The 24,776-nt window shown below is 37.1% G+C and overlaps 1 protein-coding gene across 2 annotated transcripts in view; it reads left to right on the top strand.

The window, feature by feature from the left end:
• The window catches only part of fer1l4 (fer-1 like family member 4), a 28,388-nt gene extending 4,357 nt beyond the window's left edge, over positions 1–24,031 (top strand). Inside the window, exons 4-46 of one of the 2 annotated variants that reach the window (XM_082155386.1) lie at positions 68–167; positions 330–424; positions 1,171–1,212; positions 1,297–1,470; positions 1,668–1,728; positions 1,855–1,986; positions 2,955–3,017; positions 3,951–4,035; positions 4,606–4,768; positions 4,943–5,117; positions 5,842–6,028; positions 8,147–8,425; positions 8,776–8,876; positions 9,902–10,010; positions 10,484–10,673; positions 10,771–10,891; positions 11,034–11,134; positions 11,234–11,321; positions 11,419–11,535; positions 11,759–11,911; positions 12,100–12,283; positions 12,424–12,548; positions 12,769–12,903; positions 13,065–13,238; positions 13,774–13,884; positions 14,115–14,276; positions 14,688–14,853; positions 15,865–15,977; positions 16,603–16,719; positions 16,796–16,835; positions 17,249–17,352; positions 17,506–17,640; positions 17,749–17,865; positions 19,291–19,418; positions 19,626–19,796; positions 20,082–20,236; positions 20,859–21,040; positions 21,325–21,410; positions 21,660–21,758; positions 22,181–22,422; positions 22,518–22,816; positions 22,927–23,027; positions 23,136–24,031. In XM_082155386.1, the coding sequence (XP_082011512.1) occupies positions 68–167; positions 330–424; positions 1,171–1,212; positions 1,297–1,470; positions 1,668–1,728; positions 1,855–1,986; positions 2,955–3,017; positions 3,951–4,035; positions 4,606–4,768; positions 4,943–5,117; positions 5,842–6,028; positions 8,147–8,425; positions 8,776–8,876; positions 9,902–10,010; positions 10,484–10,673; positions 10,771–10,891; positions 11,034–11,134; positions 11,234–11,321; positions 11,419–11,535; positions 11,759–11,911; positions 12,100–12,283; positions 12,424–12,548; positions 12,769–12,903; positions 13,065–13,238; positions 13,774–13,884; positions 14,115–14,276; positions 14,688–14,853; positions 15,865–15,977; positions 16,603–16,719; positions 16,796–16,835; positions 17,249–17,352; positions 17,506–17,640; positions 17,749–17,865; positions 19,291–19,418; positions 19,626–19,796; positions 20,082–20,236; positions 20,859–21,040; positions 21,325–21,410; positions 21,660–21,758; positions 22,181–22,422; positions 22,518–22,816; positions 22,927–23,027; positions 23,136–23,316 (5,863 nt within the window). In that variant the 3' untranslated portion in view covers positions 23,317–24,031. Of the gene's footprint in view, positions 1–67; positions 168–329; positions 425–1,170; positions 1,213–1,296; positions 1,471–1,667; positions 1,729–1,854; positions 1,987–2,954; positions 3,018–3,950; positions 4,036–4,605; positions 4,769–4,942; positions 5,118–5,841; positions 6,029–8,146; positions 8,426–8,772; positions 8,877–9,901; positions 10,011–10,483; positions 10,674–10,770; positions 10,892–11,033; positions 11,135–11,233; positions 11,322–11,418; positions 11,536–11,758; positions 11,912–12,099; positions 12,284–12,423; positions 12,549–12,768; positions 12,904–13,064; positions 13,239–13,773; positions 13,885–14,114; positions 14,277–14,687; positions 14,854–15,864; positions 15,978–16,602; positions 16,720–16,795; positions 16,836–17,248; positions 17,353–17,505; positions 17,641–17,748; positions 17,866–19,290; positions 19,419–19,625; positions 19,797–20,081; positions 20,237–20,858; positions 21,041–21,324; positions 21,411–21,659; positions 21,759–22,180; positions 22,423–22,517; positions 22,817–22,926; positions 23,028–23,135 lie in introns of both variants that reach the window. The other variant, XM_082155385.1, reaches the window with a different exon arrangement.
• Positions 24,032–24,776: the final 745 nt, after the last annotated feature.

Genomic DNA, 24,776 nt, shown 5'->3' with positions numbered 1-24,776 from the left:
AAATGAACTTAATGATTCATAACAAATAATATTAGAAAATATGGGTATAATAAGTGTGTGTGCACAGATTGCTGGGGAAGCTGGTGATCAACCTGCAGCATGTGGTGTCTGTGGGACAGCTGCTTCTCCGTGAGTCTCTAACAGACAGTCAGCACAGTCTTACTGATGTGAGTTACGAACACACTCCTCACTCCTTTAACATCCATTAAACAAATACACTTCATGATATTGTAACATTGGTGTGGTGAAAGATTATTGAATCATTCTAGATGTTCATATGTTGTAGTTAGGTTTTGTGTTGTCATGTGATGATGGATTTTCTGGTGTAGATCTACATTGAGCTGGAGGTGAAGTACAGTCCTCTTCAGGGGGCCGCAGGGGGGTGGGACAGTGAGGACTTCATCAGAGAAGAGGACAGTGATGGGTAAACTAGGACAATCTTCCATCAATCCCCTTCTTTCATTCCATCTTTCTTTGTACCTTCCTTTCTCTGTTTATTTTCATCCATTCTTCCTTTCTTCTATCCATCCTTCCTTCCATCTTTCTTGACTTCCTTCCTCTGTTTCCATCTATTCATCCATCTGTCCCCATCCATTCATCCATCTGTCCCTTCTTTCATCCATTTTCCCTTCCTTCCCTTTTTTTAATCCATTGTTTTCCTTCCTTCTTTTTCCATCCATCCATCCATCCATCCATCCATCCATCCATCCATCCATCCATCCATCTGTCCATTTTTCTTCCTTTTTCCCTTATTCCTTAATTGTGTCCACTGCTTTTATCCATTACAACATTGTCCTTCCTTAATTTTCCATTCATTCATCCATCCTTTTGTCCTACATTCCTTCTATTTCTTTTCATTCATTCTTCCTTCAGTCCTTCCCTCCTTCCATTCATTTTCCCTTCTTTCATTACTTCCCCTCCTTCTGTCCATCCATTCTAACTTTTTCCTTCCTACCTTCTTTTTACTTTCATCCATCCAATTTATCCAATTTTCATTTCCTTCAGCTATACCTTCTATCTAATCTTACTTTCTTTCTTCTGTCTATCCATTCTTCCTTCCTTACATTTTTCCTTCCTTCCTTCCACCCATATTTAATTTCTTTTTACTTTCTTCCTTCTTTTCCATCCATCCAGCCATCCATTCATCCCATTTTCTCTATTCTATTTCAGCTCAGAGCTTGTCATCAGAAACACAGGTTTTTCGGAACCAAGGTAGGACATCTTCTGTATGATCCACTATACATTTTCATACACTTTATTGATGGTATTCACACTGATATTTTCAATAATTCGCAGTTCTTCAGACGGCCTGCGTCCTCAGCAGCTGGACCGTGAAACCAGGATGATTGGTCGGGGGCTTTTGAAAACTGATGACGAGAACGGAGACGAAGATGATGACAATGACTATGATGATGATTATGACTTTGCAGATATTGAATGTGCCAATGTGACATTCACTCCCATTTTGAGGTGCGTTTCAATTACCTTTTAATGTAATACATTACACTACAGTGAGCCTATTTTATTGTGTTGCGGTGTAATACAATACATTACACATTGCATAACTAAAAATGACCCATCATGTAATTCCCATATTTGAAATCTAATCTGAAAATGTAACAAATTTGATAAATAATACTGACTCACTGCTTTGTTGATGTGTGTAGTCGTTGCAGGGCCATAGCAAAACATGAGCTTGCCATCACACCTAAAGTGAAGTCTTTCCAGGTAAAACAATCCAATGAGGAAAACATACTTATTTCATATGCAAGTAATTGTTTACCACATAACTGACACTATTTGATGAGTGTCTACTAGGGTTAAGTCTTCTATTGCACTCTTTTTTCCCCTCAGGTGAATGTAAATGTGGTTGAAGCTCAGAAACTGGTAGGGGTGAACATCAACCCAGCAGTGTATGTGACTATTGGGGATGAGAAAAGGCACACAGCTACTCAGAAGTCTACCAATTGTCCATTTTACAATGAGGTAACTGCTTGCAAAGAACTCAGCTTTAAGGTCCGTTTACACCAAGAGCGATAATAACTCCTTATAAATATAAAGGTCAAGGTCAAGTTTGTTTATATAGCACCTTAAAACAACATGAAAGCTGACCAAAGCTGCACAACTGTCATAGCAAAATATCATCCTACAATAAAAGAATTATATAAACAAAAAAGATTTGAAATAAGCCTACTATTAAAATAATTAAAAAGAAAAGCAGATCAGAAAATAACAGGATTAATACAAAACATCACCAAACAAATAAAAATACGATTAAAACTAAAGGTGTTATCGAGTTAAGCAGAAGCCTGAGAATGTTTTTTAAAGAGATTATTTAAATGTAGATTATAAAGGGGATGATCTGATGGAAAAAGGTAAGGAGTTCCAGAGCTTTGGACCAAGAACTGAGAAAGCCCTTTCACCTTTAGTGATTTTAGCCGAGATTTTGGAACAGTCAGTAACAGCTGGGAGGAGGATCTGAGCATTTTCTCGGGAGAGTAGGAATAAAGACGATCTGAAATTTAAGTATGGACCATGGAGTGCTTTGAATACAAATACTAAAATCTTAAAATCAACTCTGAATTGAACAGGTAACCAATAAGGTAACCTGTGTCAGAGAGTATAGCAGTCCACACCACAACTATAACGATAACTTCACAGAGAGACGATACTGTTGGAATCACTTTAAGGTGGATTTTTTCCATCTAATGAACGATAAAATCATTGACAGCCAATCAGAATCCACCCTGCTTTAAAGAGCTTGAATATTTAAAGAGGCAGAAGACAAAACTGCAACGTGCGTAGTATAAACAGAATTATATCGTCAGGTGGTGTGGATGCTAGTTATCGTTATAGTTAGCGTAGTTATATCGTTCTTGGTGTGAAAGGGCCTTTAAGCATCTAAAGCTTTGAGCATCTCTCGATTGTTTTGTTTCTCTGTTTTTGTCTTTCAGAACTTCATGTTTGAATTCCAAGAGACACAAGATGTGCTCTTTGATAAAGTGATTCAAATTTCGGTAAGTATTCCCAGAGACACTAGAGACATACAAACATAAAGGATTAAAGAAAGATTTAAAGGGACTTACATCAATTTCTTACATATGTAGCAGCTAAAGTTTTATGCACTAATATTTTGCCTGTAATAACTGATAATGCACATGCTAATTCTGCTTAATCTGACCCTTAAGTATTACTTATTGGGTGTAACCAAATGTAGTCAGGTTCAGTCAGCCATAATAAACTATTTTTGACATGTATTCAAGGTACACTATGTAATTTCTGGCCCTCTAGTGGTTAAAACAAAACTGCATGCATTTTGCGGAAGAACATGTTATGGTTGTGCTTCAGCAATGTGTGACTGTGCCGATGAATATGGTTCGTGGCACAGGTGTTTAGATGCAAAGGATCTCAAGATGTGTTCAATAAAATACCCTACTCACCTGTTAAGTAATAAAAATGGCACCTTTTCAAACGCCAAAATTTCAAATCCTTCAGTTCTTGTAATCTCCGAAAAAAGCCAAGCCAATGTTGATTCTTGTTTTATGTCGAATTCTCATTTTGCCAGCAGAATCTCCTCTGTTCAGCGTTTTATTAAATGGGTGATTCCCCTGAGGTTCAATATTTAGCGTGCTCCATGTCAACTTTTCTCGCTCGTTGTGACAACTTTTCTCTATTTACGGATTTGACGAGACACGCTCGGACGAGTGATGCATGTACGTAATTTCCTGCGAAAACCATCCAGGTCTAAAATATAAACACTTATAATAGACTTACCATTGTGAATCATGGTAAGACAAAAACACGTTTTGGAAGAAGGATTGATGATGTATTGTTCATTTAGAAAAAGAAAAAGTTACATAGTGTAATTTATATATTATCCTTTTTGTTATCTGACAGTATTTTAGCTATATGTGTGTTGTATGTATCATGGCTATTTTCTTTTATTTTAGGTGGTTCATAAGAAAATCCTTGCCTTTTTGATGAGCCACATAGGAACCTTTAAGATCGACATCAGCACTGTGCATCAGCAGCCAGGTAGCATGACGCTTTAGCAATAAAGGCGCTATATGTAAGATTTTTCATGTATTAATCGCATTTTATTGTAAATGTGTGAACAGCTTGGGACGAAACTTAAAAAACGAGACCTTACTTCCTAGGTTTTCTATGAAAGCCAGCAGACTGATTTTTATGTGAAGGACTTTTATATTACGTTTTTGCCATGGCAATCAAAAGGAAGTGACGTTTATGCATGCACTCGAAACCCTCTGTTACGTTCTATGACACATGAAATTAATTACTGTATGTTCACGATAATGCAAAAAGAGCGATTCTGTACTGCAGTGTTTCTGAATTCTACATAAAGCCCCTTTAATATTGATATAAACCCAGCTTAAGAAACAATAAATTCTGATTGCAATCTTTGATACACAGAGCCAAAATGAACAATACAGGCTTAGAGTTCATTGCATTGGTAAAACATTCCCTAGACATTTTAATGGTGATAATTAACTCATCACCAGTGGTGAAAAAGAATGATTATAGGTTGACTTAGAAACTGCAACATTGACCATTACAACAACTTAACACAGCCAATATATTTCACAGATCACCGCTTCTACCAGAAATGGGCTCCGCTTACTGACCCAAAAGATACCCGCTCGGGAATTAAAGGCTATGTGAAGTGCACAGTGAGTGTGGTAATGAAAGGAGACCCTATGGGCATGGTCAGCCTGGCACCAGCTGGCAGCCAGAATGATGACATTGAAAAGTAAGAGCTTGCCTTATGTTACATGGCAGTTCTTCTCTTATGAACCCATTCCCACTAAAATAAACATTAATATTAGATGTTTGGTTCTTTGGCCATTGGCATCAGTGTGTTCAATAGATACTTTTCAGCAGCTGAAACCTAAATGTTTTTGGTATATTTTCATGTGACATGTAGGAACCTTCTCCTTCCAAAGAGGATGCCATCAGAACGTCCTTGGGCAAAGTTTGTCCTGAAGATCTTCAGAGCTGAAGGCCTACCCAGCATGAACTCTGGTTTCATGGGGAAGATAATGAGAGACAAGAAGGTTTTCCTTGACCCTTATGTTCAGGTCACGTTCGCAGGACAGCAGGTGATTTTCTTTCTATCTAACTTTGAATAAGACATTTTGTTCCGAGTATTTCTAACACAGAAGGTTTAAACTAGAAGAACTGAAAGTCTTTGTCACGATATGTTTGCTTAAACTCTTTCTTTGATGTATGCCTTGACAGTACTATTTAAACAGTCAAATGATCTAAATAAATACAAATTTAGTTTCTTTTCCTTATGATGTTCTGTTTTCATTTTTAAATTCATTTCCACACACTTGTCTTATGTAAAATAACACTTTTGTCAAATGACACACACACACACACACACACACACACACACACACACACACACACACACACACACACACACACACACACACACACACACACACACACACACACACACACACACACACACACACACACACACACACACACATCCACCCACCCACCCTGACAGTGCTTTTGTTTGTTAAATGGGCTGAGGTGCGTCAGTATTTGAACTGTTCTAAGAGTATTGCCACACAGGGTGTTGGCAAATAGTTCTGCTCAAAATAAATTGCTATGATGTCAGAGCATGTCTTATGTAAAAAAAAAAAAAAAATTAAAAGTGGATTCAGAAGCCAAATCTGAACTCTCTGTTCCCATCAAACAAACACGTTAGTCTACATATAGTTTTTTTTAAATAAATTCAGTCAGTTTTTAACTATAGTAGAATACTCCTAAAAAAATGCATGGAAAATAATATGTTAATATGTTTGATAGGGGGAAACGTCAGTAGATAGTAACACCAATGCTCCTGGGTGGAATGAACAAATATCCTTCATTGAGCAGTTTCCTCCTCTTGCTCGGCGGATCAAGATCCAGATCCTTGATGATTCCAACATTGGAGATGTGGCTGTGGCAACACACTTCCTGGACCTTCTTCAAATCTCCAATCCCAACCGAAATGGTCAGTTTTAATACTGAATACTGCAAGTTTAAATGGATAGTCTACCGGATATAGCTAAATCTGTCATCATTTACTCACCCTCATGTTGTTCTAAACCTGTATGACTTTTTTTCTTCTTTGGAACAATATATGTATATTATAGAATTTTGGTAAACAAACAATTTCGTTCCTACTGACTTCCATTGTATGGTCAAAAAAAAAAAAGGGAAAAAAAGGAAGTCAGTGGGAACCAAAACTCTTTTGTTACCAACATTCTTCAAAATATCTTCTTTTGTGTTCTACTGAAGAAAGTCAGTCATAGAGTTTTGGAATGGCAGGAGGGTGAATAAATGATGACAAAATTAAAAAAATTGTATTACAGTGCCCTCCACAATTATTGAACCCCCTGGTAAATATGATCAAAATTGGCTGTAAAAAATAAATCTGCATCGATTATCCTTGTGATCTTTCATTCAAAAAATGTGCAAAATTCTAACCTTTCATTGAAGTAAAAGAATTGAAAGTGGGGGGAAATCACATTATGAAATAAATGTTTTTCTCCAAAACATGTTGGCCACAATTATTGAAACCCCTAGAATTTTTTACGAGTAAAATATCTCTGAAGTATATTCCCATTAATATTTACCTTTTTTAGTACACCAGGGGGACTAGGAACATGAAACTGTCCAGCTATGACTTCGTGTTTCACAGAAGTTTAAATATGAGGAAACACAAAGGCCAAATCCCCTTAATCATCCATCACAATGAGTAAAACCACAGAATATAGTTCTGATGCGTAGCAAAAGATTGTTGAGCATCACAAACTAGAAAGTGGCTGTAAGACAATAGCTAAAGAATTGAAAATCCCCATTTTGACCATCAGGGCAATAATTAAGAAGTTATAACCAACTAAAGATGTTATGAATCTGACAGGAAAAGGACGTGTGTCTATACTGTCTTAATGCACGGCGAGTATGAAAGTTTGACTGGCCAAAGACTCTCCAAGGATCACAGATGGAGAATTGCAGAGATTAGTTGAGTCTTAGGGTCAGAAAGCCTAAAAAAAAAAATTATCAAACAACCCCTACATCCCCACATGTTGTTTGGGAGGGTTTAAAAAAAAACCTCCTCGCTCATCCAAAAACAAATTCCAGCAAATTTAATTGTCAGACACGACTGGATCTTCAAACAACACAGGGTTCTGTGGTCAGATGAGACTAAAACAGAGCTTTTTGGCAGCAAACACACTAGATGGGTTTGGTGAACACAAGGATAAAAAGTACCCCATGTGTACAATTTAATATACCATTGGATCTTTAATGTTGTGGGCATATTTTTCTGCTGGAGGTCCTGGACTTCTTGTTCAGATACATGGCATTGTGGATTCTATCAAATATCAACAGATAAAAAATCTAAACCTGACGCCTTCTGCTAGAAATCTTATAATATGCCGTGGTTGGATCTTCCATCAGGACAACGATCCAAAACAAACATCAAAATCAAAACAAAAATTTGTTGTGGAGCACAAAATGAAGCTTCTGCCATGACCGTCTCAGTCCCCTGACCTGATGAGTGGGCTGAACTGAAGAGGAGAAGCACCAACATGGATCTGGGAATCTGAAGGATCTGGAGAGATTCTGTATGGAGGAATGGTCTCTGATCTCTTGTCAGTTATTCTCCAAACTCATCAGGCATTATAGAAGAAGACTCAGAGCTGTTATCTTGGCAAAAGGAGATTGCAAAAAGTATTTAATAAAAGGGTTTCAATAATTGTGGCCAACGTGTTTTGGAGAAAAACATTTATTTCATAATGTGATTTCCCCCCACTTTCAATTCTTTTACTTCAATGAAAGGTTAGAATTTTTCAAATTTTTTGAATGAAAGATCACAAGGATAATCGATGCAGATTTATTTTTTACAGCCAATTTTGATCATATTTACCAGGGGGTTCAATAATTGTGGAGGGCACTGTATCTATCCCTTTAAGTCCAAATTAGTTTTTGAATCCCTCAGTCATGTATCCGCATCCTCGTTTTAACATTTAGGTGCCTTCTGGTTACCTCAGTTTTTTACCTCTTGGTGAACAACTTCTACTTTATTATACCTTTTGCAACCTACTCCCTGTCTTTCCTTCATCAGGTTTCAATCCCACTTTTGGCCCAGCTTGGGTCAATCTCTACGGCTCTCCTCAAAACTCCACGCTGAGAGACATCCACAGGGATCTTAATGAAGGTCTGAGTGAAGGGATCTTCTACAGGGGCAGAATGCTGCTCTCACTGAGTGTGGAGGTTTATTCCTCCCCTACGGCTGTGGTGACGGAGAGTAAGCCTGCTGCTAATGTGAAGAGCTCAATCAGCAGGCTTAATCTTAAACGCAAGAGCCGAAAGTCCAAGAAAAATAAAACAGCAGGCAAAGAAGGTAGTAAAAAGAAATAGTAAAATAAATATATGCACACTATGTTTGGTGAAGTTTGCAATTTCTTTGCCTTGGTGGCGCTAAAAGGGATCTGTTTATTTGAGCATCCTGAATGGGCCAGACATAACAACATTAGCTCTAGTTTTGGGGCAGGGCTACTTGTTTGTTCGACCAATTTCAGTTGTCGGGAGTGTCTGAAACTTGTTTGTCACTAGTTGTCACTAACTTTTAATGTCAATATGTAATGTTAACTTTATTCACATATTAGAATAATGCATTCATATACACACAGACATGTATCAAAGATGCTCTAGCACTGTAATCATTGACTAGAGGATGATTTTATTCAGCAGTGCAGAGTCCCAGTGGGCCTGGCGAGGAATCTGAAGATAGTGGCGCTGAGGTACCAACTACCGTCACAGTGGAAGTGGAAGAGGTTCACCCTCTTCCTGAGGTCAGTGACAAAGTTTGCCTGGTAGGAAAAGATGAACGGTCCTTCATTCATGTAGTATTTCAGATTATACAACAGTTAGTTATGGTCTTTGAATTTGATTGGCCGAGTGGTGTTGCAAGACAACACCCTAACAGGCTACGTGAGGAGTTTTCAGTAACTTGTTATGGCAGGAGGTGATCACAAGTCTTTATGAGTGAGTCATCAAATAATTCTCTCTATTGATTCTTTCAATACACTGATTCATTTGCAAGAAAAGCAAATGCTGCATCCCAATTTGCCTACTTATACTATGCCCTACAAGTATGTACTCTTTTTATGACGAAAAAGTACATACTTTTGAGTGTGTAGCAAAAAAGTAGGCAAACTTTACATATTACGTCATCATAACTGCGTATTTAAAGGACAGCTGTCGCTTAGTTACGTGCATCCTGTCACTGTTTAAACTGCTCTGTCAATCATCTTGTCACAGTTAAAATCCTCCACATTCAATTTAATTTAATTTCCTACCGTTTAGGAGAGAAATGTAGCAGCACGTTTATCTGCCTGTCGTGGGTCTTTCATGCAGAGAACTCTCCTCATGTGTTTCCATAATGATGCATTTAAAAGTTAATGACCAAACGTATCTTTACAAAAGTTCACAAATGAAATATAATGTGGATAACATTGAATAAATATATTTTCGTCAGGTTAGATACTGATTATTAATCAGTCAAACGCCTTTATCTAAACCTCTCTATTTAACCGTCAGACCTGCACATCCGTCACATTTTTTATTTGTGTTTGTAGTTTTAATCGAATCCTCATCCAACGTGCAATGGATTGTGGGCAATATTAGCCGTTAGAGTGCGCACAGATCTGTACTTCAGATTCTAACCAGAAAAGTAGACCATCCGGGTATCTTTGGAATACTCATTTCAGCATGCTATTTGGGACACACTAATTCTCAATATCACACTTGCACTAAACTATTATTACATATACAGTATTAAGTTTAATCGACAGTGTATCTGTTTTTTCTAATGTAGAATTTCACTGGAGAGAAGGATGAATTTTTGTTGTTTGCGTCCTTCTTTGAAGTTACAATGATAGATCCTATTATTGGCATCAAACCTGTCACCTTTGAGCTCTCTATAGGTAAGACTGGACTTTTTAATATCATATTGCCACTTAATATAAACAACTATTTGAGTACAAGCCACTTATACAACAGTACACTTCAAATCTTATTGAAATTGGTTATTATAGTATTATTTATTTACCTATCATAGCATTTATTAATATTTTGAAGTAGCTTTTGTTTTTATATTTTCAGTATGTTAAAGTTTTAGTAATTTTGTGATGTGCTTTGTCATTTTTATTAGTTTTTAAAAAATCTGTATAGCTTTATATCTATCATTTTAAAAAATCTATATATATATATTATTTTTAGTACTTTTAGTACTAGAATTAAAATTTATTTTATTTCAGTTAGTTGCAAGGCAAGTTTTTTAAGTTAAATGCTATATTTATATTTTATTTTATTTCAGCTTTATTTCAATTAATGAAATTAATTAATGAAAAAGATGTTTAATATAGTTTTACTTAACAAGAACAACGCTGCTTCACAGGGAACTATGGGAAAACTGCAGATGTGGTAGTGAAGTCCAGCAAGAGTGGTAGTCAGGAGAATTTGGCTGAGGACAGACAGCCGTTGCTTGAATCAGATGATGAGCTGGAGAGAGATCAACTTCTGAACCCTGGGCCTCAAGACAGATCTGTCACGGCACCCAGGAGACCACAGCCCACTGAATATGACGGGTGAAATGACATCCTCAAGGCTGACAGCTTATAATCATGTGGAGTGCAGTAGGATTATGGAGGAATAACTGAAAATATCATTATTTTTCTCGTTCAGATCATTTAGTTGCATTCCCTTGTTCCGAGAGAAACCATGTGTCTTTGTGTGGAGCAACTTTGAGGATCACACCTTCCGATTCCACAACAGCAACTGGTTGTCCAAGATGGCTGACCGGCTGGTGAGTGCAGATATTGAATACTCTTGTCTTTAATTATCTGGATTACAAATATGGTATTTTAAAATGCTAGGTTATTCCCCTCATCCTTTTCACAAATTTGTTGAAATTATCTAAGTTTGAATTATGTCCTATATTCTTCAAGGAATATGGCATTGATGAAGTGGAGATGCTGTTGAAAAGATCAAAAATCAAGGCTAAAGAACGTTTGGTGGATGTCGTGCTGGAGTTCTTTTCCACTTGCAAGTAGGACACATTTGCATGACTATTGTATTGAGTTCATTGTAGCCGTTTCTTACATAGCACATTATGGATAATAGAAAACCTATTCTCATCGGCTCTCAGGCAGTACATCAGTAACTTAGACAGGAAGAGAAATGCGCGCCAAAACACCCTGGATAAGTGCCGTGTGGGGCTCATCAAAAGGAACATTGTAAGTAAATTGTATTGGTTTTGGTATTATGGATATATGGTTTAGTTGCACTAACAGTCTTCATTGAGAATGTCATATTAATTGCCTTATTTTGCAGGTTTTGCTGGCCAAACAGATCCTGAGAGTCAAAAAGAGAGTCACCAGAAATACAGTTAAAGACAGACTAGTAGATCTCAAGAATATTGCAAAGAGGCTCCGCTTTCTGGCCCTAGAAGTAATGCTATCAATATGCTGTATCTTAATGTTTACCTTACACACACACACACACACACACACACACACACACACACACACACACACACACACACACACACACACACACACACACACACACACACACACACACACACACACACACACACACACACACACACACACACACACACTGTTTTGCCAGCAGAACTGTATATAAGTGTGTTTGTATTCTCATATGTCAGCCTCAGAGCACACTGCCTGATGTATTTTTATGGATGTTAAGTGGAGGAAGGCGAGTGGCCTATGCCAGGATCCCAGCACCCTCCATCCTCTTTTCACTGGTGGAAGAGGAGAAGGGTAAAGACTGTGGGAAAATCACTGCTGTGTACATGAAGGTGAATTCCTACATTATATTGCAACATTTTGTTCTGTCCAAAACAATTTATTACTTGTTTCCTAAAATAAAACTGCCATGAAATAGTTTGGTAAATGAAAGGGGGGGGTTCTTTCGATTTTGTTGTTTTCCCTAAAAATATTTAAAATATATATGTGTGGCTTACTTTTTATACTTTTCATTCTGTAGACCCCTGGAGGGCCAGTGGGGGAAATCTTTGCCAAACTGGAAGTCTATATGTGGCTTGGTATCACAAAGTACGCAAAAAACTATGTCACTAGCCTTCCAGCAGAGTTTAGACCCATTTATGAAGAGGCGACATTTGGCACATTGATTCCCCGTAACTTGCCTCCTACCAAATTAGCAGTGGAAGGTACTTTCTCCCAATACAAACCACTCTGATATTTTCCATAATTGTCTCGGGCTCCTTTGAAAACCAATATATTTCCATTTGGATGACATTTGGATTCACTTTCATGAAAAATACCATACCTCCCTTGTCCTTTCATCCAGACAGTCGTTATTTCCAGTTACGTGCTCACATTTATCAGGCACGTGGCATCATTGCAGCTGATGACAATGGACTGTCCGACCCCTTCACCAAGGTTGTGTTCAACACTCAGTGTCAGGTCACAAGGGTGGGTCTCATATATGAACATACAAGTTAATTTTGTTCTATGTCCTCAATAAAAAGCAATGGATATGAAAAGCTTTGAACTTTTATTCAGTTCCCAAGAGATGTATTGGTCATTTATAGCAGGTCCATTAAGTCCAATAGGATCTGAATGGGCATATAAATTAATCATTCAGCCTGTATTGATTGCAATTTTGTATGGTTTGCATTTGTATGGTTTGTAGGTGATGGAAGAAACTCTGTCCCCGACATGGTGTGAGTTACTCCTCTATGATCAGGTTCTGATGGAGGGCAGTAAGGACGAGTACAGAGAAGACCCACCTGTGGTCATCATCAACATCTATGACTACAACAAACTAGTGAGTGACACTTTAATGCATTCAAATGCTTTGAAATGCTATAATCTGTGAATCACCTATAATGTGATTTATATGTGATAACTGGATGTCAGATTTATGAATATTTATTACACAATATAATTTATTTGATTCATGTGTGGTATGTTTCAATGTTACAACAGGGCAGTCCACAAGACCTTGGTCGTGCATTTGCGAAGCCAGAGCTGAAGTTTGTGGAAGAGCCATATAAAAAGCCCCAGCTGCAGTTTTTTGAGATCACAAAAGGCAAAAGCAAAGCTGGTGAAATTTTGGCTGCTCTTGAACTAATCGAGTTGGATTACTCTGGCTTTGGAGAGGTGGGACCCCTGTATTTTCTCATTAATTTCACTGCAAAAGACAGTGAATAGATTATCTTGCTTTGTGCACACATTCACACGACTAAAAGCATTAATTTGTGTGTTGGAGAACATCTTTATTCAGCTGAATGGATAGAAAGGGATGTGCGCACACACAAACACACACACGTTTTCAATTTAAAATAACTGTTTTGTGGAAATCTTGATACATTTTTCTCAGGATTCTTTGATGCATGAAACATTCTAAAGAGCAGCATTTATTTGAAATAGAAATATGTTGTCTTCCATGTCGATTTTGATCTAATACATCAATATTAATACATCCTAGCTGAAAAAAAAAGTATTAATTTCTTATAAAAATCTAAAAGAACCCAAACTTTTGAACAGTATATATACAGTACATATTTTACCTGAAGATAAAGATGACTTGTAGTCAATCCTGCTGCTAAATTCACCTCCACCTCTATTAACAACAGAAAGTGTAAAAAAAAAAGCCTTTTAAATGTCATGTATGTGTGCTCTGAATCAATCTCAGCCAAGTCTGCCACTGGATGTTGATCCCAAAGAACCACAGTACATTGAAGAAGAATGCCATTATATCATTCCTGAGGGAGTGCGACCCGTGCTGAGGCAATACAGAATAGAGGTACGAAGGCACAACCTTGAACAGAAATAAACTGAATCAAAAGCACAGTTGTATTTAACATCAACATTTAAAGGTCTTAAATGCACAAGAACAAATTGATTTATCACATAAAACAGATGTATTGATAAATCAATCCCCAAGAGAGCCTTTAAAATAACAGCAAAAGTTTGCCAGCTGACTAGTTTGGTACGTGCACTACAGTGTTTTGAACTCGAACCCTTAAACGGCAGGTGCTGTACTGGGGCCTGAGGGACCTGAAAAGAGTCAACCTATTTGAAGTGGAGCGGCCTCAAGTGAGGATGGAGTGTGCGGGCAAGATGATCGAGTCGGAGGAGATTCAGAGCTACAAGCTCAACCCCAACTTCAATGATGTGGTTAAACACTTTGATGTTGTAAGACTCCCTCTTATTAAAGTATTAGACCTTATCTTAAGAGCTGTGTTAAGAACATACTTTCATCTTTGATCACATATACTGTCTCAGAATTACAAAGCAAAGCTGGTTAGATTCTGGCTGCTGTTGAGTTCTTTTAATTTGATAGTCTGATGTCTTAGAATGATTCATTGGACAATATGTTGCCCTGTCTTTGTCAGTTGTAGGTTTTTATTTGCGATTGCTTGGTGATGCCTTTTACAAACACAAAAGCAATAATATGCTTTTATGACAGACAAATATTAAATATTTAAACATTTAAAATTTACGACACATTAAATATTTGATGAAGGTGATTTAATATTAATCATCTACTGCTTACTTTTATTATCACAATTGCACAATATCTCATAACTGGTCATGTGTCCTCAGGAACTTCCAGAGCTTGTCTACCTGCATCCTCCTCTTACTATCTTCATTATGGAGCAGAGGGCGTTTGGGAGGATGGTCCTGGTGGGAACTCACGTGGTTCAAAACCTTGTGCAATTTGGGCCCAGGGACCAAGAGGAGTGGAAAGATGAGGAGGAGGAGCCTGAGGGTATGGAACCTTATATAGCTCATATGCTTGTGGTTTAAAGGCCAAAAATGAAAGCATCTGCTGTGTACATAAATATTTTACATTTAAAAGTCCACCAGACTCTTATGCTGTATAAAAAAATAGGATGACATGAAACATTGTTGAAATGAGAAAAAAAACAGTGACCACACTCTTATATTGCTCTAGTTTAAGGTACATATTTTGTTTACATTTTTTTTTTTTTTTTTTACATATTCAGTCATTCATGTTTTTGATAACATCAAGAATTACTTGCAACGAATTGCAAAATATGACTCATAAGACTTGTCTTATAAGATCACATATTGAGATTTGCTCATTTCTTGTAATGTTTGTAAAGACTGATTATTGCTCCTTTTTTCAGAACAACCGCTTTTTTGCACTCATAGTTATATTCTTTTCTACCCAAACAATAAACAATGAAGGTTTTTAAATAAGGTGTTTAAATGATGTGCAATACTACCGTTCAAATCTTTGAGGACAGTAAGATTATTTTCTCAAAGTAAATTAATACCTTTATTCAGCAAGGATGCATTAAATTGATCAAGTGAAAGTAAAAATATTATATATATTATATATATTATTATTATAATTTTTTTTGTTTTTTTTTGCTATAGCTATAAAGATATTTATAATATTATAATTTCCATTTCAAATAAATGTCTTTTTTATCAAAGAATCCTGCAAAACAATGTATTATGGTTTCATGAGAACCAATTCAGCATATTAAACTGATTTCAAAAGGATCATGTGACACTGAAGACTGGAGCTAAGGCCTCTAAAATTCAGCTTTGTCATCACAGGAATACATTACATAAATATATTAAAATAGAAAACAGCTATTTATGTACTGACCCTAGACTCTTTTTAACTGTATTGAATTGGAGGATGACCACATTTTCATTAAAATAATACTTTCACATCTAAAGTTGGTGATTGACGTTGACTGGTTTTGAATATGGCAAATTCCTAAACATTCTCTCATGACTTTAGAGAAAAAGCCTCCCAAGAAGACCACTCCACTAACCACGGTGATCACCATGGATTTGGGAGGACTTGCATTGAAGCATTCCAAAATTCCTATCAACCCTCTCAACTTAGTCACAGTAAGTTCCACTGTCTTTATTTTTCAGTCCATAAGAGTGACCACTTTCTTCATTGTTCCTCAAATTTCTACTCGCCATATGTGCAAAACGGTCTCAAAATGATATCTGCCATCTTCCACCAGTTTTCAGAGGTTTTGCAAGCACTTTTATTCAGCCACATACAGCTGCCTTGTGGTCATGGGGTATCTAGTCTGGGTGTGATGACGTTAGTTGGCTGCATTGGGGTGTTTGAAATAGCTCCTAATGAGTACTTAGCGCACATGTTTTTAACCATCAACAGTCTGCCGTTATTAAATGTGAAGTCCTTTGCACCCATTAACCTGTTGATTATGGTGTGAATCTGCTGGTTTGTTGAGCGCAGTGAAGTGTGTTCCTGTGGCAGTTTGAGCTCCTGCTGTTAGATCACTCTGATTAATTGGCCAGCCACTGCCTAGCCAAGACCCCTGCTGACATCCAAATGGGAGGCTTTTAATCATGAGTGTGTGTGTTTGGCTTTTAAAAATCTGTGTTCATAGTTAGTGTGTTAAGGCCTGTTCACAAATTAAAACCATGGAAGGACACGAGGGTGAGTAAATGACATAATCAACATTTTAAAATAAGTATTTGTGCAAAACTACATTTTCAGTCTCCAATCAAAAGGGTGATTAAAAAAGAGGAGGAGTTAGAGGAGGAGCCACCAGAAAAGGAGGAGCTTGATTGGTGGTCTAAATATTATGCGTCACTGGCTGAACTCGAAAAACAGGTGATAACTGATTTTTGATAAATTGCGTGCCTTATTGTTTTCTTCAACATTTAAAAGTCTTGTGTCTCTTCTTCAGGAGGAGAAAGAGGATGACCTGGAAGATGGGCACGATGGAGGTATTATAAATGCAAAGCATGATTTAATTGTGATCATCCCAACAACAAATTCCGACAAAGGCCTCAAAATGTATTTTGAACACGCTTAAAATTGATTGACAAATGCACTACATAACATTAACAAAATACCAAACCATGTGGTTTCTCTGCTACACCTGTGTGAATCGGAAGGTAAATTACTTCATACATGCACTAAAATCAGCTATGGACTGATTGAAAGTGAAATTTCCTCTAAGAAAAGTTGTAGCATAATTTGTTTGCGCTTTACAGATACCACTTGGTTTGAGCTTTCTAATGTGATGACGATGACATTCATACATTTGACTGTGGCCTAAGTGACCATACTCTACTTTAAGTAAAATGCTTAGGACTGAATTTATTTCAAAGCATCAATGTAATGTCACATTTTGCAGATGGAGCAGCACTGACCATGTCTGCGCTAGAGGCAGAGGACGATGAGGCTGTGATTGAAATGGAGCCTCCTGCTCCAAAGAGGAAGAACATTGCCACCATAGAGGTTTGAAATATTCTTCAAACGGCAGTTCTTTTATTTGTTAAAATGTTTCAATGTGTTTACAGTGTTTTGTTTCCGTTCTCAGACCAACCAAAACAATTTTCAGTATACATTCTCTGCCTTTTTTCTTTTCTTTTCTTTTTTTTTATTCCCTAGCTTTACAAGTCTGAACTGGAAAATGAATTTAGTCAGTTCATGGATTGGTTGCACATATTTCCTGTCTACAAAGGCAAATCCAGCCTGGACGATGAAGAGGAAGATGAAAGTACGAGATATATGGGTAAATTTAAGGTAAGATGTGTGTTTTGGCAAGCTCTTATGCCTTACATCAACAGTGTGACGGCATGCATGAAGGAAGTCGAGGATTAGAGGTTAAACCAGAGCTGTGCTTCATTGCAGGGATCCTTTCTGATATACCCAATCGCTCCCGAAGACGAGGACGCAGACTGTCAGATCACTAATGCGATTCCCAAAAATACACCCATCAAAGTCCTTGTGAGGGTGTATGTAATTAAAGTGAGTACATTTATTTCCAATTTACAAATTCTGAGTGGACATGAACTTCTTGGATTTTCATAAACCCCACCCCTTTCTAAAAATCATCTACAAACTCACATTTAGATCGGTCATCATCCAATCAACAACCGATTCATAGTGTGTGTCTCATTACGAAGGCTGCGTCCTCCGGAGATCACACTTGTCGACTGCATACTTCATAAAGGATGTCTTATTTCAGAACAGTAACCAACATAAAATTGACCGTTATTCCTAGTGAAGCATAAACTGTTGTACATTCTTAATGACTTTGGAATGTCAGTTTACTGAAAGGAAGCAGCCTCAGTGACAAATGCGATCTCCAGAAAACGCAGCCTTCTAAATGACACAGCTATAGAATTAAGTCCTGCCCTCCATTTCGATCTTTTTCGATAATCTGTTCCACTATGCTTTCTCGCAATACAGAAGATCTGTTGCTACTTCCATTACATCGCAACTTTGTTTTTCACGATTTGCATCACCATATTTATCACAATTATACAAGAACACACACATTGCATGCATCACCATGGTGCAGTGTTTTCCTTCACAACTCTGTAAGGGTGGATTTCCTGCAGGGGTTCAGGCTGCAAGACTGTCGAAATGACTAAAGAAACGTTGTCAGCAAGATGGTAGAAAACTGTACATTTCTTGTCTATTACCACCCATTGCTACTTATACCAACGTCGGAAATAAGTGCAGTTACAATAGCTTAATATGTGGGAGAGTGTTGCTATATAGAGTGACGATATTGTAATGCAATAGGTAGCACTTCAAAGTCAATAGCAAATCAAAACTAGTTAGCACATTATTTGTAATTGAAAGGGTTTAATGACAATATATGGTTATGGTTACACTTAAAATAGTTACAAAATAGATGTATGAGATGATAAAAACTTATACCATTAATTGTACCCAGCATAGAAAGAGAGAGAGAGAGAGAGAGAGAGTAGAGAGTAAGAGAGAAAGAAAAGAGGAGGCAAAGAGAGAGGGCCCTAAGAAAGGGACCCAGAGAATCAGAAGAGACAGAGCATAAAAGAGACAGAGCAACAGTTACAATCTTCTTTTATCCTTTCCCTGACCATGTGACTAAAACCCAAATGTGAGACTGACCAATCAGATAATTACAATTTCCCCCATTGTACTAAAGGTGTGACAATTCATTGACCCCCAAGTACACATATCTTGGCCTACAGGCCTTGATCACTATCAGCCCTGTGCTGGCCACACTCTGTGCCTTTAGGAACTCCAAATGGTCATTGGGGAAAGAGGGGGTGGAAAACAGTAAAGCAAATGTCTTTGTTCACTTAAAATATCTTGGATTATTTTCAATCCTACAACTCCATGTATTTTCTGCTCATTTATCTGAATGAATTTTTTATGCTTCTTTTCCTTGTGGACCCTAAGGCAACCAATCTGGCACCCACAGACCCAAATGGAAAGGCAGACCCCTATGTGGTGGTGAAAGTTGGCAAGCAGCAAATGGACAGCAAAGAGCGATACATTCCCAAACAACTGAACCCAGTGTTTGGAGAGTAAGTGCTGTCTATTCACAAAATGAATGGGAGAAACTATGGTAGCTATAAAGCTCCGCCTTTAAGTTTAAAGATTAAAGAGCATTTTTAGTTGAAGCTTTGTCTGTTTTTTTTTACTCTTGAAAGCACATGTATATTGGCAGCTGAAAACTATAGTTTGTGATATTGTTGTCAGAATTGTTTACTGATTCGATGTACTCCCCGCAGAGTGTTCGAGCTGACCGTGTCCTTCCCCTTGGAGACAGAGCTCACCCTGTACGTGTTTGACCATGACCTTGTGGGCTCCGATGACCTGATTGGCGAGACCCACGTGGACCTGGAGAACCGTTTCTTCAGCCGCCACCGTGCCGGGTGTGGCCTGGCCCTTCATTATGATAAGTGGGTAATGGCTTTAGCCTTTTATGATGATGGTGATAATGATTATAATGATGATTAGTATTATTATCTTTGTCGTGGCCACTGCTGTCGTTGTCATTATTGTCTTCATCATCATCAGAATTTCTGAAAGCTCATCGACTGCTTTGAAGCTCATATTTGGAGTGCTCTCAGTTGATTGTTTGCAGCTGCAGCGTTTTAGACTGAGACAAATCAGGCAGTTTTGTGGCCTGATTTTCATTTGATTCTCTACAGGTTAAATCAGATTAGACTGTCTTGTGATTTCAGGGATGGCTACAATAAATGGAGAGATGCCAAGAAACCCACTGCGATATTATTGGAGCTCTGCCGCAAAAATGGGATTCCATCTCCAGAGTACCGGGAGTCTGAAATTAAAGTTCTCAACATGATCTTCAAAGTTCCCAATGAGGCTTTTCCAGAAGGTGGAAATGGCATTATAATATTTTAATATTTTAAAATAAAGGTTATAAAGTACCTTCATGTAATACAAAAACAAACCCTTTGTTCAGTTTCCCTGTTTTCTGAAGAAAAGAAAATTTGAGCTTGGCTCAAAACAGATATACAGGGGCTATAAATAAAATATTCACTTCCTTTTATTGTTTTACGACATTGAATCTGGATATTTGCCTTTTTATACTGATCAAAAGGAAAAATATTCTTTCATGTCAAAATGCTAATTTTTGTAAGTAAATAAAATGTTATTTAATCTGGATATTTGCCTTTTTATACTGATCAAAAACAATTATTTCATATCAAAATGCAAATTTTTTTGTAAATAACATTTTGTTTAATCTGGATATTTGCCATTTATACTGATCACAAGAAAAATATTCTTTCATGTGAAAATGCTAAATGTGTGTGTGTGTGTATATATATATACATATACATGTTTGTACATACAATTATAAATATTTTTTATTATTAATTAATTAAATATATATGTATATGTTGCATTTGCATATTTAGTCATGCACCCATAAACACCATGTTGGATGTATCTGTTTATGGATAACAGATTATTAAAATGAGAATTTGGTGCTGCAGAATTGCTGAAGAAGAATAAGAAGACAGAAGAAGACTATGCAGAGCTGGATGAGCATAAAGCTCTAAATGTCCTTCAGCGCTGGAAGGAGATGAGAGAGTTCTGTGAGGGAGCGTGTCCTCTGGTTCCTGAGCATGTGGAGGTCCGCTCACTGCTTAACGCGGAAAAGCCTGGCCTTCCTCAGGTCAAACTCCATCACACACAGTGACTTGTTAGCAATCTTAGTCAAGCCAGTTAGCCTGGGTCAAATCTTCACTTACACTATTCAAAGTTAGAGCTGTAGTTAGGAATGTGGTGCTCATGCACCGAAGTTCGAGGTTGATTGGTGGCGATTTCCATTGTTAATCCTCCCCATTTTTTGTTTTTCGTCTTGGATCTGATATGCTCCAATTAAATTAGTATTTCATCAAATCAGATTACTATGTAGTTGCAACATAATCTCTTATGTCTTTGCCTTTCACCTAACAGGGTTACGTTCACATGTGGATTGACATGTTTCCTGTAGATGTACCTCCACCACCACCTGTTAATATCAAACCTAGACTTCCAGAGAGGTAATCAAGATGATATCACATTATACTGAAGCTATATATAGGCCTATATACATATATATACTGTATAGGGACTCAAATTGATCATCATGTTCAAAGGACACAATTTCACCCAAACGACTAAATATAGAGAATTAAAGAAGGTTCCTTCCTACATCTCTCTCAAGAATAATCATTCTGCTCTTTTAATTTACATCTTGCTGATGTGCTATATTTATTTAATGAGAGAATATTTTAACCCTATGTCTCTAGTTATGAGCTGCGTGTGATCATTTGGAATACTGACGATGTTGTACTGGATGATGTCAATCCTTTCACTGGAGAGCCATCAAGTGACATCTATGTTAAAGGGTAAGGATGCACAAGGTTATATTGCACAATTATATTCCATAAAAACTACGTGAACTACATGAACACTACGGTTCAAAAGTTCGGGGTCAGTTGATGTATGCAAATAAATGCTGTTGTTTTGAGCTTTCTTTTCATCAAACATCTTGAAAAAAAAAAAGCATCACAGTTTCCACACAAATATTAAGCAGCACAACCTTTTTTTTTTTTTCTGTAGATTTGGATTTTTTATCAAATAAATGCAGCCTTGATGAGAAGAGACTTTTTTTTTAAACACAAAAAAATCTTGTTTACCCGAAACACTAGCGTATAATAAAATAATAAATAATTCGAATTATAATGTTTGTAATATTCCTTAACAATTACGTACATAAACAAAATATTTGTCCATATGCATGTGCATTTATGTGTATTACATTCACCAGCTGGATTAAAGGTCTGGAGGATGAGAAACAGGAGACGGATGTGCATTTTAATTCCCTCACTGGTGAAGGCAACTTCAACTGGCGCTTTGTCTTCAACTTTGACTATCTTCCCACGGAGAAGGAGGTCATCTACAAGAAGAAGGAGTCCCTGTTCTCCCTTGAGGAGACTGAGTTCCGCCAGCCGGCTGCTCTGGTACTGCAGGTCTGGGATTATGACCGCATCGGTTCCAATGACTTCTTGGGTTAGTGGTTTTAGTCACTGGTCATGTATGTAATCTACTTACATTTTCTAGTTAGTCAGTAAAAACATGAATTCCTTTCCAACTGTTACGGCTAGGATCCATAGAGTTGCGTCTCAGCGATATGGTCCGTGCAGCAAAATCATCAGAGCAATGCAGCATCAAGATGGCCAAAGACAAGGCCGGCCCTCGCTTCTCCATCTTCCGCAGCAAGAGGATGAAGGGCTGGTGGCCGCTCATCAAACTAAAGAGCCAGGAGGACATCGAAAGAGAGGAGAGAGAGGCAGAACAAGAGAAGAAAAACAAGAAGAAGAAAAAAAAGTCCAGTAAGCGTGGCAACATGAAACCAGAAGATCTGCAATTTGTGGACAACAGTGGAAACACCTTCCTCTTAATGGTACCATCACTTCTTTAGTGCTCCAACATTGACTACAATGAATGTAGTAACACACTTGTTTACTTTGTAAAGGTAGACTCAAACCCTTCGTTCATTTATGTGGTTTGCAGGGTAAAGTAGAGGCAGAGTTCCACTTAGTGCCAGCTGAGGAAGCCGAGAAGAACCCTGTGGGAAAAGCACGCAAAGAACCCGAACCTCTGGACAAACCAAAGTAAGGGACCAAAATGCATTTATATCATTTCAAGTTTGCATATTTTAATTTTAATTGTGTGCTTGCTAAAATGTGCTACGTAAATAAGATTTTTTTTGTCCCCTTAAGCCGTCCTAAGACTTCCTTCAACTGGTTTGTGAACCCCTTGAAGACCTTTGTGTTCTTCATCTGGAAGAAATACAAGAAGTACATCATTGCTTTGCTCATTCTGGTTATCCTGGGGATTTTCCTCTTCCTCATCCTCTACACCATGCCTTCACACATCAGCCAGCTAATTGTTAATGGATGAGAAGGTGGAAATGCATAGAAATGCATGGATCAACAGGGGAAGTAATGATACGCATGTGTACATAGCCATTATTTGAATTTAATGGGAAATATACATAAGCAGTAATATCTAGAATAGCACTTTAACAATACAAACAATTGCCTGTCAATGCTATTTAATGCTTTATGATTCATTCAATGTGCACTACTGTAAGTAAGATTTTTTTTTTTTTTTTATCAATATTTTAATTACATCAAACATGCATTAAATTGATCACTTTTACATTGTTACAGAAGATTTCTGTTGATTCTCTATCAAAAAGTCCTGGAAAAATGAATCACGGTTTTCACAAAAATATTAAGCAACACAACTGTTATTGTGTACATGTGACACTGGAGAATGGATTAGTAATGCTGAAAATTCAGTTTTGTCATCACAGGAATAAATTACATTTTAAAATAGAAAATAGTTATTTTAAATTGTAATACTATTTCACATCCACAACATTGCAGTTTTACTGTATTTTTGATCAAATAAATACAGCCTGAGCATAAGAGACTAATCTCCAATCATGCTGCTGCTTTTTAATGTATTCATTTTAATATATATGTATATATTAATATATTATGGGAATGTTTGAACAATTAAGGGATTTGATAATAAATAACTTTTATAGATAGTACAGGTTGTTTAAGAAAACATTGTAAGTTGCATAAATAAAATGATATTGTGATGATCTTTAGTCTATTCCATTTACTAACATTGTATAAAATGAATGCTGTATGTGGTCTTCAATTTGACTGCAAAAAAGGCATGGAAAATGTAGACACGAAAAATATTGCCTCTCTTAGGAAAAATCTCTTAGGTCAGGACTTACACTAGCTGTTTGTATATAAAAAAATAAAAATAATAATTCTATACTGTATGTCGAGTTTTATAGGGTATTGTTTGCAGAGGTAGAGAAGGAGCAGAGACATCAGGTAGATTTACACAGGGATTTAGCCATTTGCGGTTCATGACAGAAGCCTTAGCAGAAGATTTGATAAATGAAATGACATCCAAACTGGTGACAGTACTGCTTCCATGACACTGCTGCTCAGTTTAATGGATGAGATGAGATGAGATGAGATGAGATGAGATGAGATGACTAATGGAGGCAAACATCCATAGAAAAATGCATCCTGGAACAGGCTTCAAGCATCTTTAAAAAAATAAAAATATAATTTTGGTTATTTAGCTGGCCTGTTCTGTAGACCTTATTCTGTTTTTGTCATGCAAAGTAATAATATAAAATATGATACCATGCGCTTTAATAGTAAATTATGTGTTTGACTATCTTCCCTCTAACACAGCACTCTAGGCTGATCTTGCAGTACATGATCTAAACCCATTCGTGAGATAATTGCCTCTGAAATAGCGAAGGGTAATTATATAGAATATACCAGTGAAGCTTGACTGTCACATGAGAATATAACTAAAAA

The sequence above is a fragment of the Leuciscus leuciscus genome (assembly GCF_965113295.1).
Source record: "Leuciscus leuciscus genome assembly, chromosome: 23".
Lineage (NCBI taxonomy): Eukaryota > Metazoa > Chordata > Actinopteri > Cypriniformes > Leuciscidae > Leuciscus > Leuciscus leuciscus.
The sequence above is the reverse complement of the archived record's forward strand: the minus strand, read 5'-3'. Positions and strand labels throughout refer to the sequence as shown.